General features: G+C 37.6%; 2 protein-coding genes across 10 annotated transcripts in view; one reads left to right on the top strand and one right to left on the bottom strand.

Annotated features, from left to right (window-relative positions):
• The window catches only part of LOC142348160 (uncharacterized), a 586,343-nt gene that overhangs the window by 314,642 nt on the left and 255,831 nt on the right, over positions 1 to 15,870 (top strand). The gene's annotated exons all lie outside the window — the stretch shown is intronic.
• LOC142348158 (neuronal cell adhesion molecule-like) overlaps positions 13,914 to 15,870 on the bottom strand; it is a 150,218-nt gene continuing 148,261 nt past the window's right edge. For 6 of the 9 annotated variants that reach the window (XM_075399377.1, XM_075399372.1, XM_075399376.1 and 3 more), the window contains exon 25: positions 13,914 to 14,224. In XM_075399377.1, the coding sequence (XP_075255492.1) occupies positions 14,092 to 14,224 (133 nt within the window). In that variant the 3' untranslated portion in view covers positions 13,914 to 14,091. The remainder of the gene's footprint in view (positions 14,225 to 15,870) is intronic. The other 3 variants (XM_075399378.1, XM_075399380.1, XM_075399379.1) reach the window with 1 other exon arrangement.

The raw sequence follows: 15,870 nt of genomic DNA, 5'->3' as shown, positions 1-15,870 counted from the left end.
CGGGTATGTTTCCTGAAGTGCTTTAATGTTAATGACATCGGCGCCTACATTCACATTTTCCTTTACGTAAGGGCTGACTTTAAATGGTTCAAATGCTTGGTTGTCGCGTGGTGTTACAATTAGTTCAACTAACTTAGTGTCTACAACCTCCTCGGTATTTATACCCTTAACTGTTAATTTCAATGCTGTACCGTGCAAACCAAGTCTATTTGCATGATCATTGGACACCCAAGAGTTACTGCAAGCGGTATCACACAAAACTAAAGCCGTGGTATCTTTACCGTTAGAGCTCTTTAACTGTAATTCAGTCACCTGAAGGAGGCCTTTCACATTTTCACAGATGACAAAGTGGTGGTCTTGCTCGATGATTGGACACTAGGAAGTTTACTTTGATTTGCGCCAGCATTAGAATTACTATTGTTGTTGTTTGGAGGGGATTTTGATGGATAAACCCTCTCAGCTCCATGGAGAAGAGTATTATGGGAGCTGTTGCAACCGTCCTTCCTGCATTTCCTGGGGTTTGGGCATTGCCTGAACATATGCTTTTCTCTCAAACATGAGAAACACAGTTTTGCTTCCGCCACTACCTTTGCTCGCTGAGTGGGAGACTTTTCTTTAAATACCCTACACTCCCAGAGGCGGTGGTTACCTTTACACACAATGCAGCGAGGGGTTGCAGGCGTTGCCGATGTTGAGGCTGGTCTCTGAGTTCCCTTAGTTTGTGTATTAGCAGCAAAAGTTCTTGAGGCAACTTTGGTCTTTACTACTGAGTTGGTGTTATCCTCAGTTCTTGCCTTCGATGAAGTTTGTTTCATTAAATCATGTGCCTCGGCCTTCTCCTTCAACCAATCGTTGAAGTCAAGGAGTGTTGGCTTTACCCAATGTTTCTTCACTGTGAAGAGTGACCAAGACTCTTTCAGATTGGGCGGCAATCTTTGCACAGCCGTGTTGAGAAGTGAGGCGCTCTTAAGGTCTGAGTCATATGAAAGTGATTTAAAGACCCCAACAAGACTTGAAATTGTTGCAGAATAGTTTATGATGTTATCACTATTGTGCATCTTTACTGGAGGAAAAGAGCTGAGTTTGTCTAAATGTGCACTGACTACTGCCTGTGGTTGGCCAAATTTACGTTCGAGTGTCTTAAGTGCGTCCTTATACATTACACCACAGTATGCGAACTCAGCGATGGCGGTTTTAGCTTTTCCAGTTACAAGAGTTTTTAGGTATGTTAACTTGACGTCATCAGTCAAGGACTGTGCGTCTATGGCGCTTTTAAACTGTCCGAACCATTCGTGCCACTGCAGGGGATCACCGTTGTACTGTGACAACTTCCACTCGGGCAGTGGATCGTTCTTCTTACAAGTAATTGCATCCGCCAACTGCTTTATCAAATCCGCAGAGTCCAAAGAAGGAGCGGAAGGTGTGGGATGCGGCGGGCCACCCCAACACAACGGGTTCGGAACGGTAGCTCCATACGTTGGCGGAATGATCGGAGTGACAAAGGTGGGGGCGGTACCTGTGGAAGAACTAAATGGATTCGCTTGCATGAAGTCTGATGTTACGTAATTTTGAGCGCCTGCTGCTGTTTGTACATGAGGGGAGCGGTGCGATGTAGATATATGAGAGTTGATTAAAGGGGCCGGTTGTACGGTGTATAAATTTGCAGATGTAAGTACAAGTGGTACTGCATTAGGTGGTACTGCTGCCGGAAAACGCCAGACATTTGGATCTGGAGGAGCAGGAGGTGCGTGGGTTATGGGTACAAAGTTTTGGGGCTGAAAACTCTTTTGTGGAGGTGGTGGATGAATTAATTGAGGCACGAAATTGTTTGCGGAGGAAATGAATGGTGCAGGAGGAGAATGGGGTAACAGATTGACATTATTCGCCACGGGGTTAGTGACTTGTAGTGGGGGTGCTTGTGGCGGCGAAGGAGGAAAGCGGAATGCTGGTGGGATTAACGGAAAATGCGGTGGTGCGGGGTTTAGGACGGGGGATGGAGGGGCTGGAACATTTATCTGTGCTTGTTGCGGATTAAGTGCTAGCGGAGCATTAACAAGTGTGTTTAAAGGTAGTGAACGCGAAGGGCTGACTAAATTCAACTGTCCCGGCATGCTCGACCTGCGAGGGAATTGATGATCTAACTGTAAACCATCGAAGTGCATTGTTGCTTGAGACAGTTGTCGGGCTGTGTTTGGGGCGTTTAGTTGAGTTGGCATACCAAAGTTTATTGGTGGTGATGGAGGCGTATATTGAGGCTGTCGCTGCTCTTGAATGATGTTGTTTGCAACATCTGCATCATTGGTTACATTGGTTCTACTACTTGGTTCATGGACAGGGAGGTTGATGTTGGCCTCAACTTGACCATGTGTATTGAGAGTGAAGTGTGAGTTTGGAAGTTGAGCTGAAGAAGGTCGTTGGACAATTGCTTGGTTGGATTGGGCGATGGAACCAGAAAAGTGCAAACTCGGTTCGTTTGCAACATCTGCCATGTTCCCGGCTGGTGACGAATTAACCCAATCTTGAACAAGTTTCTTGCTCTTGACTGAACTTCTTTCCGTAAAGAGCCCACTCATTTTGCCTGTACCAGACCCGTCCGCTGATGATTTTGTCATCAACTCAATTTCCTCAAGGGCTGCAGCAGCTGCTTCCTTGCGATGATCTTCCTCAAGCTGTTCAATTTCTAATTCCCGCAATTTCGTTTGTTTTTCAATTTCAAGACGTTGTCTAGCAATGCGAAGCTTTGCCTCATGTTGTTTCTCAAGTTCCTCCCTTTTTAGTCTTGATAATTCTAATTCTCGTTGACGCTGACTTGATCTTTTGAGGAAGTCATATGCGAACCTGATCTTGAGTGGTGAGAGGTATACATCTCTGCTGTCTCTTTGTCTTGGACCGAATTGATATACCCTCGAGCAGCAGCAATGAACTCATCAGTTTTCTTTGTTACAGTCTCTAACCATTTCTCAAGATTCTTACAGGCAGCGTCTGGATCTTCAGTCTTTTGTGCCAGATCAAAGAGCTCTTCATTCTTATCAACTACTCTAGTAAAAGCATCTTTGCACTTCACAATCAGACGTTCGATCTTAACTTTCCTGTCTTGCTTATCAACAGCATTGTTAATTTCCCCATAGATGTTATTAAGTTCAGCCTCTAATTTTGCTCTTGCGCTATAAAGTTTGTTGAATCTGTCCTGCAATGTTGTCATGATCTTAAGAAAAACAGGAACCACAAGTTTAATTTAGTACTAATATAGAGTACACACACATGCAACAGCACAACACAAATGGGTTATACCGAACCCTAGTGTGACGGTTTGCCTAGCAAACCGCCAAAGAGCAAAGATGTTCGTCGAGTACAATAGTACCCGGCGAAAGAAAGAAAGAACGGTGCGCAGGAAGCGCGAAACGGGACAGGACGGGAGACGGGACGGACGGGAAGAGACGCCGAACGAATAACGCACGACGCAACGGGAAACCGGACGGACAAACGGGAGCGTCGGGCGAATGGCGCGCGACGAAACGGGAAAACGGCACGGGCGGGGCGGAAACGTCGGGCGGATGGCGCGCGACGAAAAGGGAAAACGGCACGGGCGGGGCGGAAACCTCGGGCGGATGGCGCGCGACGAAACGGGAAAACGGCACGGGCGGGGCGGAAACCACAAGCGAGGAGGCGAAAGATCAATGCTAGCAGACCACAGCAACAAACTCAACCAAACAAGCTAGCCGTAACTCCAGAATAAACTTAAGTCACAACCTAGAAAGAAGGAGAGGAGCTACTGCCAGGTAAACTAGCACAAACATTATGGGGTTTTATCAACGGCATCAAAACATGAAACAATTTACGGCAACGATGTAGTATAACCAAAAGTCGAAAGGGTCAGGAAATTTACTAGCCGTAACTCCAGAACAAACTTAAGTCACACCCTAGCAAACCACCATACCCAGGCAACAAAAGTGCATACTACAAAAATTAATAAAGCTACAACAAATTGCTAGCAGACAAGTGTGGTGAAAGTCACGAAACAAACCAGCCATAACTCTAGAATGAACTTAAGTCACACCCTAGCAAGGAACGAGACTAAACAACAAACCAGCATACTAGCAGAAAGAAATTCTACTACAGCAAAACTCAACATACTACATCATACAACAAATAAACGGGGAATAGAAAGAAACAAGAAGACACGGAAACAAAGAGGACAGAAATGGAAAATGAAACCAGATAACCTGTGGAAAACGGACGGTAGTGAATAACTCAAAAAGGGGAGAGCGAAAAGTTTAGTAAAGCGCTATTGGAAGGAATCAACCACAAACTAACCCGCGCAACAACGCAAGACTAAGAGACATTTAGGTTATTAAAGGCTTGAGTAAGTTCCGCCTCCTCGTACGCATGGCGGTTGCGGAGCGTTTTTCGACGGCGCTTGGAAAGTTTTTTCGGTCGGGACCGTGTTATCAAGGACCGGAGGTTGTTCTTTTGAGTTAAGACTATGGTCAGTGTTTTCAGCTCAAGCGCAGGCCTTTGGTGTAATGCTCTGTACTCTTTGAGTAAACTAAGATCTTTCTGTTTACGTCTAGACACAATGTCTTTCACTAAGTGTATGGTAACTAGAGTACTACGCTTGAGCTGATCAGAAATATCAGGAGTTCCCTCTCTGGGGCAATACACTATAGCTTCTATGCGCTCCTGATAGTTTTCAAGCACTGCAATAAGCTGTGAAGGTGTTAAAGGCTTATTGTTGTTGCTTCGATGACGTGAAAGCGAATTGTTCACTACATCATGCCATATAACTAGGCGGTTCTTATCATAAAAGAAATGACTCAACTGGAACTGCGCTGTTTTTCGGACTTTCAAAGCGTTAGGGTTGAAACTTAAACCCGGTAATGCGTAAACGTTACGTTTGTAACGATTTTGTGTTACTTGAGGCGCAGTTTTTATGGCGTGATGAAGTGAACTAGCAGCTAATATGAAAACCATATAATGTTTTTACAGCATAAATTATTTGAGCTTTGCTCAAACTCCGAATCTTGATGTTAAATGCACGATTTTCACGAGTTACCAAGAATAAGCGCTTATTTGTAAAAAAAAATCAGTTATCTGATTCTTTTTTTTTCAAAAATTGAAAATCTTGACCAAACTTTTAATTCTAACCTTCTTTATACAAATATTCGATCCGCCATCTATCAACGCTTTATATAAATTTTTGCAAAATTTTATCAAGTTTGGTCAATTTTTTCAAACTTTTTTTTTCTTTTTCGCTTCGCTTAAAAGTGTAATAGACTTACCCAAGTACCAACCTTTAGCCCGATTTGGTAAATTCTTAATTTTGACCAGAAATTTTCAAAATCGATGTTTTTTCAAGGAAAAAAAATATATGGGGGTGGGTTATCGGTGACTGGTGAACTCAAAAAAATTGAATGGATAGCTTATCGGTGACCAGGGGGGTTAGAAATACCGGATGAGGATATGAAACCGAAAAAGTCTAGGGGGTTACTAGATTTGCCGGTTTCTATAATATTAATTTACTGCTTCAAATTGTTCTGTTCTTACAGTTTTTGTCAGTCGCGTCCTGTCAGCTTTTAGTACCTCTCGCTGTAAAAGATTGCAAACGCAGCCCCAGAAATCTGACCACAGGGCCCACGGAATGTATCTGTCAATTTGGATTCAGTTGAAGATCAGATTCAATGTTTCCTGGATCCAGATATGCTATTCACATTAGGACCAAAGGCTGGACCAGTGAAAACGCCGAGCTTCCGGAAGCTGATCTTGGTAGGGTCATCCAACATCGAAATGAGGGTCGAGTGTCGTCAGGATAGTCGTCAGCAGTTCGGATTGGACCCATCAGTTTTTTGCTTCCAGGAGATTCCATTGCAATCATTGACAGAGCGGGCAACCCATTTGTGTTCTTCACTGTGCTTTTGTGAACACATTATCACAAGCTGCTGTTTCTTGCGACTGCTGACAGTAAATTAATCAACGGAGTCAGTCAACGACATTTTCAAAGCAATGGTTGCAAAAATTACAATAACTCATTCGCAGTAATCAATTCACTCCTTTCGATGTACTAACACACATTGCGAAGACCTAATCTAAAGAGACGAAAGGTTGTTCGTACGCCGGAGCGGCTCCAACAATAAAGCTGTCAAATACAGTCTATCGGAACTTTAATTCATCGAGATCTATATATATAGTCAGTCTATAGTCAACTGTATATCGAAACGTCAAGGCAATAAGCATCGTTTACTTGGAGGCAAATCTAGCTTGATCTTTTTTAGCAGGTCTTAGTCTAGGTCACCGATTTAAACTAATCTGTTCAAAAAACCGAATTTGTTAGGCTAAGCGATCAGTTTTGAGCCATTTTGGAAGTTATTCTTAGTGAGAAATCGGCCTTTCTATTTCTCAGAAATAATACGTATGTTGCATTTAGAACGGAAAATCTAAGCGAAAGTTTTGATATAATACGCACAAAAATTCTCTATCTAATGATATAATTTATTCAATTCAATTTACTCGGTAACACCACTGAAAACCAATCCCTGTTAAAATTATTGAAGAAATGAGTAAGGAAATCTTCAAGCCCCGTGGCATTTTTCGTGACCAAAAACTGAAAAAGGAAGTGCCAAATCTACATTTGTCAAACCAAAAATTGAAACACTCAAATTTTAAAATGAATAAAAGAATCACTATCAATGACTGACCTGATGAGTTTAAAATGATTTTATATGCTCTCTTTCCTATATACTCTCTTGGAGAAAAAAATGGAAGTAACTAAAAGCGAAGCAAATCTTGGAAACTTCTAAGCTCATAAAAACAATACGCCGACAGAATCTGCATTGAACTCTTCAAACTCTAGCGTACAAGAGTATGGAGATGACAATACTAGCTAAAGAGTCTGCACAGAGGGACCTTGCTATGCTATGATGCAAACAAAAAGCAAAATAGTTTAACAGTTGCAAGAAGAAATCTGTTTGCAAAACTTCTGCAGCTCCATCACTGTCTTCTCAATACGAAATAGTCATTACGTAATCGAACTGTCCAGCCGCAAGCCAAAGAATAAAATAAACATCAAAGGAATGATCCAAAAGATTCTTCGGACTTCGAGGGCATTGAACAGCGGTCACGCTGCCATAACACGGGAGCACAAAGAATTAATGAAGAGGAGGGTAAAGAATTACTAACAAGTTTTCCGCGCTCAAATGCAGCAATAGTCATGAAAAAAATTTAACCTTAAATTGCCAAAACGTTGACAGAAAACAGGTTAATATTCTAAGGAAAACAAACAAGTGCTTGATAACAGCATCAGACAACCAGATCATAAACCTTTGTTTGCTAAAGGCAAAGCATCAGCCTGTGAGAGCGTCAACAAACAATCTACAAACAAAAAAAAAGCAAACCTCATTTAGTAACAGAAATCCAGACCACGATAAAAAGACAATGAAGTTATACGCAAAAAAACATCACTTGTTGCAAAACATTGGACATGCAATTGAACTTATTACGCAACTAACATTTTATGAAGTTTTTGCACTGCTTCTAGGGATGCAATTACCAATGATGAATCCTTCAGAAAAAAAAATGCCACAGATCTCAGGAAAAAATTTTAATTCTGAAGTTTAGCATTATTTAACGCTTTAAAGAAATTTAAAAACAGATGTCAGGTGGAGCAGGTGCTATCGTTTATAGTATTTAATGGTATCAATAGAGCCCCTTATGTTGCGTTACGTTCTACTTTAGAATGCTTTTGTCAAACATTTTTGGACTAAGCAGAAAATTTCTGTATCATTCTTCACATTCAACTCCACATCTGGCTTTTTGCAGTTTTGATTTCTATCCTTCCTTTTTCAACACTGAAAATTGGTATGTTTTTTTTTAAAAAAAAGGCAGTTAAAATGCTGTTTAGTTCTTAGGGCCGAACATAAGGTAGCAATGCTGATTAGTTATCACACTAAACCGATCTATTCTGTTTTGGCCACCCGTCAGAATTTATGATTCCCGATTACAATTTCCGATTCGAATACCATTTAAATATTGTTGTACCTTTTCGGCCCTCTAATGTGGCTCCCAAACAGCTCCCAAACGACTGGTTGGTTGCTTCAATATCTAGCTTGGGGGTGCAGGGAGGCTAAATTAAGCAAAAGAGGAGGTGGTGTAAGAAGTAAGAAAAGGGTGCAATATGGTCTGATTTTTGTGGAGAGCAGGCGGTTGAAGAGATGGGTTTTAAAGATGAAGAAGGGGTGGGGGAGTGGTCTCAGGGGGGGGGGGGGGTTGAACATGCGTAGTTATGGGTTGAATGAAAGGGGGTCTAAACAGCGAAACAAAACTGCCACTTCCACCATGCTTTTGCGTGTTTTCAGCAAATTCATTGATTTGTGTACTTATTGAACAGTAAGTCTTTAAGTAAGCTATATATCTATATAATTCATCTATATAATTCCTTCCCTGGTTTACATGTTTATACCCCTTTTGAAGACAAGAAGTCAAAGAGTTGGAGAAAAAATCGAAAAAGAACCAACAGGAGTTATAAAAATGCTACAAAATTCAATTGTGTGCGACCAAAAAAACATAAGGTATCAGCTAGCTTCTGTTTAGAGTTCAGTTTTATAGGTGGGGAGGGGTAGAGTAGGGAGAGGTTTTCAAATGGTTTTAGAGAATAAAAAGCTTCTTAGTTAGAGAAGTTTTCAACCCCTTGCATTTTTAGAGATTTTACGGAGTTGACTTCTCGTATCTCGAAATCTTTTGGCTATGACGAATATAATTCTGATCGAGCATGTTATTGTATTACGAAAATTAAGTTCGAGCTGAAGTTTTGTTAATAACTTTTTGCTCACGCTTGAAGTGTCAGCAGTGAGATTCCGTTATTGAAAAAAAGGTTGTTCCCAATTTACTAAACCAGACAATTGTCTGATAACACAAATGTAGCCAAGATTAATCAAACAGTGACCATCTCTAGAAGGTATGGCTACGAAAGAGTTCGTTCTCATATAGATCGCTTCACAGACGCAGGGGTTTGAAATACCGACCACTTGAATGTTTTATTACATGCCATAAACTGTGCGCTACCTGTACGCCGGTTATATCAGACTGTTACTAATGTAAATTAAATCGTTTTGTGAAATTATTGTGCAAATGGCCTTTTAGACAGCAGGCAATTAACAAGATAAAGGATTTACTCGGTCTTAGCATGCTTATTCTATATTAGAAAAACCCAAGGCAAAAATACTCCAGCACAAACAATTGAATGCTACTTACTTAGAAAATTATCTCTGTTATTGGTAAAAACGCACTTGAAGCTACACGTGTTACATAAAACCTTGGCACTCATTTAATGTTAGCTGCTTTAATTAAATTTTCAACTGATTTCGTGTCATTTGCACATTCAAAACTTGTATTTTACACCCGAAGAAAACAGGGATATCAAAATTTCCTCAATGTTCAATTATCTTCAAATTTAATTAAACCCTTTGGTTACCTAATTCTTCCGACCCACCTGGGTGGAGGAGGAACCAAATAATTAAACAATTTTTTTGTTTAGTCAATTTTGGTCGACCGATATATTGACTGTAGAGAGTTATGAGTGGTATCAATAAAAAGCCCATTCAGCGTAGGAAAACGAATTAAAAAGATCTTTTGAAATTCGTTTTATACCTGGAATTATCGAGGTTCAAAATCTTGTGACCATTTGACTGAATTCAGTTGTTTTTTGTTTACACTTTCCGTATTTTTGCTCATTTTTTTGTCAAAACATTAAAATTCTTACCAAACAAGTTAATAGTTTTAATTTCAAAGACAGCATAAATGTGCTGAACAAATTGATCCAAAATTTTTCCTAAGTAATTGGCAACATTTTTCGAAAAATCACCCTATTTTCAATCAAAACTGCATTTCCATAGCATATTTTGTTCAAATTAGCCGGAAGCACTAGCCTAAAACTTCTGACACAATCTTCTCAAACTGTCAAAAAAAGTCTGGTTTTACTTTCATATGCTATGAGTGTTGCGGAATTAAATATTTTTTTCCAATTTAACTCGATATTTATCAAAAACTCGTCAATTATTTCTGGTGTATTATTTCGTTTTTCGTCAAATTATTTATTTTCCTGACATTTAGATCAATTACCTGTTTCTAAAGGGTGAAAGCAAAGTCAAGGCAGTTCTAGGTTCGTTCGTGGGCTCTAATTGTATAGATCGTTATATTTTTGAATTTCGTTTTTTCTTTAAAAAGTGAATTATTGGAAAGCTACAACACCCAATTAATTTCATTTTATTGCAAAATTATCAAACGACCATTTTATACGTGCAAGTGAGGGTCAATGAACCTATATCAATTATTCAGAAACAAGTTCAAAGTGTTTAGTGCTTCAACACTTTGTATTTTTATTTTTGGTTTTTTGTTGTTCTTTTGTACTCTCAAGTCTCGCTATTGACATTCACCATTGACACATCCTTTGGAGCTAAAAAGGAATCTATTTAGTTTCTATAATATATTTAGAGCTTAAAGTTAATCTATTTAGTTTCTATAATATAGGACAAAAAATTCTGGATAATAACAGGTCTCAAGCTTCATATGGAGATACAAATTAATGTATTTGTGTTTAAGTGCATAGCTAATGGTTTTCATGCTCTTGAAATTATTTGTTTCAAATTATTCTGATTTTTGAACTTTTCCAGCTTTTTTCCTATTTTGTAAAAACAGTTAATTTGTTGCTTAGGTTCATCAAAGGCCGGTTGCATATTTTTAGTGAACTGAAGATTAAAGTTTTTTAAAATGCGGGTTCATGCTTAACATGATGGTTTTCTATCTCTGATATTACGAGCTTTCGTTAATATCTCATCAGCTCTCTAAAACGGCATTGTTTACTTATTTTAACGTTTTGAGTTTAAAGCAACTTGTTTCTACTTCATTTTTTTAAAAATAAATTGAACCCTTATAAAGTTTTCTATCTATTGGTCTTCTGATAGACAATCAAAAATGTGGATGAGCGAGGTCGGAACATTATGTGCAAAAGCACATTGACGAGCCTCCTTGTCAGTTAATAAATTGATAACTTGAATCCTATCCCACCTCGTATCTTTTTTCCGCACAAGGTCGCAAATGCCCTCGTGTCAAGGCACTGGGTCTCTCTCTCCTCGCTAACATAAACGTAACGCGCTATATAACTTCTTCATTCATATGTTGAGGACGCCACAGCGTAGAACATGTGATACAAGCTAAAATTGACCACATGATTTCTGGAATAGCTTGAACTGCAGCGAAAAAAAAATTGAACAAACGTATAAATTGAAAAATTTTGGTCGAAATATTCAAGTATCTCAACAAAATTTAAATACTAAGCACTTTTTTCTATCAATTTTTAACTAAATTATCTGAAGGAAATATTTCGATTTCTATAAAACTAGCAAAAACAAATGTGAAATATTTCCTAAACATTTATAATCACGAATGTTAGTTCTAGTTATCGCTTAAACAAATGAATGGAATGATTTACTAATTATGAATTGAGCGATTAATTATTGACATTAACAGCAATTAACAAGCAGTAGTCATAACAAAACTGTGCTAAACTAAATAAACATACCCGGCAGATTGCCGGAAAATAGCCGCCGTTGATTCCAATAAGCATGATTGGGATTGAAAGAATAGAAGATATTGAAAAAAAAAGATTTTTGTACAAAAACATTTTTTAAGACCGATTTATTTTGATGGCATTTCGTAGTTGAACATAACGTACTTCTGTTTCTTAGAGAGAGCCTACAGGGGTACTATCAATACCAATAAGCATTAGAGATGGTAACTAGGTTTTATAGGAACGACGTTCAAATAGCGGGCATCTAAAATTGGGCTTTATGGGTTTATCCCGTTTCTACTTCTGACTTCAATTTTTTATACTGACTCTGTTCATTTTGAATTGCTTTGCTGAGCAACTGATGTTCAAATTCACTTTTAGCAGAATGAGAGAAGAGAGAAACCAGCCTAGAGAAGTCAAAAAGATATCACGCAAAATGTTGAAAAAGCGGCAAAATGAGGTAAAGCGAAACATTTTTTTATTCGACGAAGTAAAAAAACATAGCAGGACAACTCCTGACGTACAATTCAAAGAATTTTCATTGACTAAACAGAAAAACCAGACCTAGAATGGACTAAGAGTGAATTGAGAAAACCATTTTTAAAAAATCCTGATAAAAAAAAAGAAAAAAAAACAGCAAAACAATGTGAAAATGCCGCATGTGAACAAAAAAACCACTAACGAGAAATGAAAATTTAATTCACACAAAAAACTAGGCCTAGAATGAGCTTTGAATGGATTGGGAAAACCTTTTAGAAAAAAATCCGATCCAAAAAATCGAAAAAACAGTAAAAATCAGAGTGAAATTGCCGCATGTGAACAAAAAACCACTACCGAGAAACCGAATTTTTGTTCAAACACCATTTTCTCACTCTACTTTAAAATTAGAGCGAAAAAAATTCACGCCGCAAAACCACTCGTTTTTTCGCTCCATTTCCTGTTTCGGCGTGACCAAAATCACTACTCCAATTTGACTTCAAAAATCATGAAAATGTGTGAACAGATCTTAAAAAAAAAAAAAGACAGCGCCCCAATACAATTCAAATTCTTTGAATTGTAAAAAAAATAGGAGCGCTATAATAGCCGGCTGAGAAGATGAGGGCGGCTATTAATTACAATTCATAACTCATTTATAAACCATCAGAAGAAGAAGAGAAATAGTCGGAAGGAAAAATGGCAACAAAAGCACAAAGGTACATAACAGAGGTAATTAAAGTTAAGAAGAATAAACTAGAATATCACTAGTAAAAAACACAAAATCTAAACTCTGTTCAAATTCTTGCATTCATGGAGTATTTAACAGTTTCTCCAAAGCTGAAAATACAACAAGCATTAAGCCAAAAACTTTCACATAGTTTCTTCCGGAAACGAGGTACAGCAATAAGCTTTAATTTTTTTTCAATAACGATAATTGCAAACAATTGAAATTTGAACAGCTATTTAGAAATCGTTAATTTTACCAGCAATTAATCTACACCAAAACTAAACAGTTTCAGACAACATCCAATTTTGCTCTTTCACTCCATCGCACACTATTGAAAGATAGTGCCAATTAATCATCAACACACACATTAGCAATCAATTAATTTTCATAGGGTTCATTTTTATGGGGTATTTGTTGGTTAATTCTTGATATAGCATTCAAGAATAATTTTGAACCAACTAACAGTCAGTTATAATAATAATATCATATTCATCGCCCAAAACAAATGAAATAAAAGCGCTTTATATGCATTTGATCAAAATTTTTACCCAACTTGTTATCAATAACTGCTTTCAATTCCCTTATCACATTTCTATTGACAGTTAATTTTTCTGATCAGCTCATTACAACTCGAAAATCACCGATTAATACATTGACCAAACTTATTCGAAAATGGTAAAAAAAACTTCGATAATTGATAACAAATTTTGTTTTAGATGTAAAATCATCCAACAGATCTTGCATATATTTGTTCAAAATAGTACGCACCTTTTTGTAGCAATTGCAATATTTGGTTTATCAAATGAATTGAACACAAAGGAAGAGAATTTCTAGAAACTTTTGAGGAAAAGATATAAAAAGAATTAGCAAAGCAGTGATATCATTATTGAGACAACTAAAACCATTTTTTCACTCCATTTTCAACTATACAACTCGCATCTGTTTCCTTTTCTCAGTATTTTATACAGAATTAACTACAGTAGTCCTTAGACACTAACACAAAGTATTTCTAACATGATTGAACCAAGTTGTCCTTATATAATAGAGTTCAAAGAATGTTGATAGTTAACCACTAGTTCACATTTTTATGATGTTCAGTGTTCACCATTAAGAATGCAATCTACTGGCACTAAACAATTTCAATCCGCGGAAAAAATACTCCAAGTTTCATCATGTTTCAAAAGGAAACAGTTTGCGCAGCTCTACTATTTCAAACGTTCTAGACACGCTTAGAGAAAGTTTTCGTGAGTAGTTTTTTATTTGTTTCTATTGAATTGCAATTTCCAGCGAAAGCTTTAATCGAATCTGCTCACAGAGTAGTGACGTGTGATCAGACAGAAGTGTTCAGGTCTGTAGGAGCGTCCATTGCACCCCGACCATATGCACCCAGAAATGAGCCATCTTCATCAAAGCCCCCCATCATGGCCTCGTCATCATCATAGCTATCTGCATCTAGATCCATTCTGAAAAGCACAGGTGCATAAATCAGAGTAGACTGAAGCAAAGGTATTGACAACAAAATTTGGAAAACCAATACAGAAACACCACTCGTATACAAATTGATAAATTCACATTCGACAAAACGTACACTTTTCACTGTTTTGTGACTGCCCATTAGCACTTGCTCATTATCTCGGGTTCTGAGAATAATTGGTATCAAAGATATCTTGAAACGAATTTCATAGAAGCAAGTTTTAGGCTGTATGAAATTGCTTAAACTGAAAAAACTGACAAAATATTGAATTCTTTACGTAATCCAAAACTGTTTTTTCGTATGTGTAATGCAACAAAAGGTTTGACAACTAAATTTGGAAGACAGGTACTGAAAGCCACGTATAAGATGTATAGGATTCGATAAGTTGAACGGTCCAATTTTTAGTCTTCAGTTGTGGTTGAATTTTCTCTCCCAAAATTAAGCCGAAAAAAATTGAACATGATTAAAATCTTTAGTTGCAAGGAAAGCTTTCGAGTGAATTTCTTAATTAATAACTTATAACAGCAGGTTTGAAACATTTTCAACTTTTGAGAGTGAGGTAAGCATTTACTGGTAAGTAATGATCAATGCGTGAACCTAACACAAAAAGTACAATTTTAGGAATTGAAAGGAAACTATACAAATTTATAACTTATCCAGAAGCAATGGAAATCAAAATGCAGTGCAATTAGTTGCAGAAGATTTGTAATATCCTGAAAAAGCAGTTACCTTCGAATCTAAGGCACTTTCTGCTCCGATTGGTTTCAAACCTAGACAGACATTATTGGATAAATCCATTTGAATACTAGATATGCATTGGTAATTAAGTTTAACAAAAAATACCTTTTAACCAATCAATGTTTGTGAGAGTTTCATCCATACTTTAGTATAGAGATTAGCACTAACTTAGTTATTGCAGATCCCTAAAAAAAGGAAACCTGAGGAAAATTTGAACCTAGAAGGTGCAGCTGCTTAAACTCAAGGCAGTTTCAGTTAGTCGATGACATCTCTTTCTACAATCACAAAAAATCGTGGTTGATAATTTTAATTTGGATCTTTTTAGCTATATTCATTAACATATATAATTAGCCTTGGTTCATCTAATATTAAAATATTACACCGCCCGATTGCAGCCCGCTGCTCACGGCTCAGCGCTGTGGAATCTCATCCGGAAATCTCGTCAGTTATCGCGGCGACACCGGGAATTTTCTTCCCTGATCACTCGATAAATTACCCGCATAAATTTTATTCAACAATCCAAATTGCAAAGGGGGATGGTTAAGATCCATTAGTTCCGATCGGTTATGCGAGCGAAAAATAAGAGTAAAAACAATACCAAAGTACTGAATAGCGTCCGATGAATAGCTCTCAAAAAGATAAGAGAAAAAATTTCTCTCCTTTTCATTAATTGCTGATTTATCTTTTGATTAAGAATCTGTACAACTTATTACTGCTTCCATTAGATGCGCTCAAATAACCTTTAATTAAAGTGAAACACAATCAGTTGACCTAAAGTGAAACACAATCTCCTTAAATTCAAGTAAAGAAAAGTCATTTTGATAGTGAGGAAAGTAGTTTTTGACGAGATAGAGGTCACCTGTGATTAAAAATTTGATCACGATAATGAAGAAAAAC

The sequence above is a fragment of the Convolutriloba macropyga genome, chromosome 10, assembly GCF_964194025.1.
Source record: "Convolutriloba macropyga chromosome 10, txConMacr16.3, whole genome shotgun sequence".
In the NCBI taxonomy this organism is placed as follows: domain Eukaryota; kingdom Metazoa; phylum Xenacoelomorpha; order Acoela; family Convolutidae; genus Convolutriloba; species Convolutriloba macropyga.
This window is presented reverse-complemented; position numbering and strand designations above follow the sequence as displayed.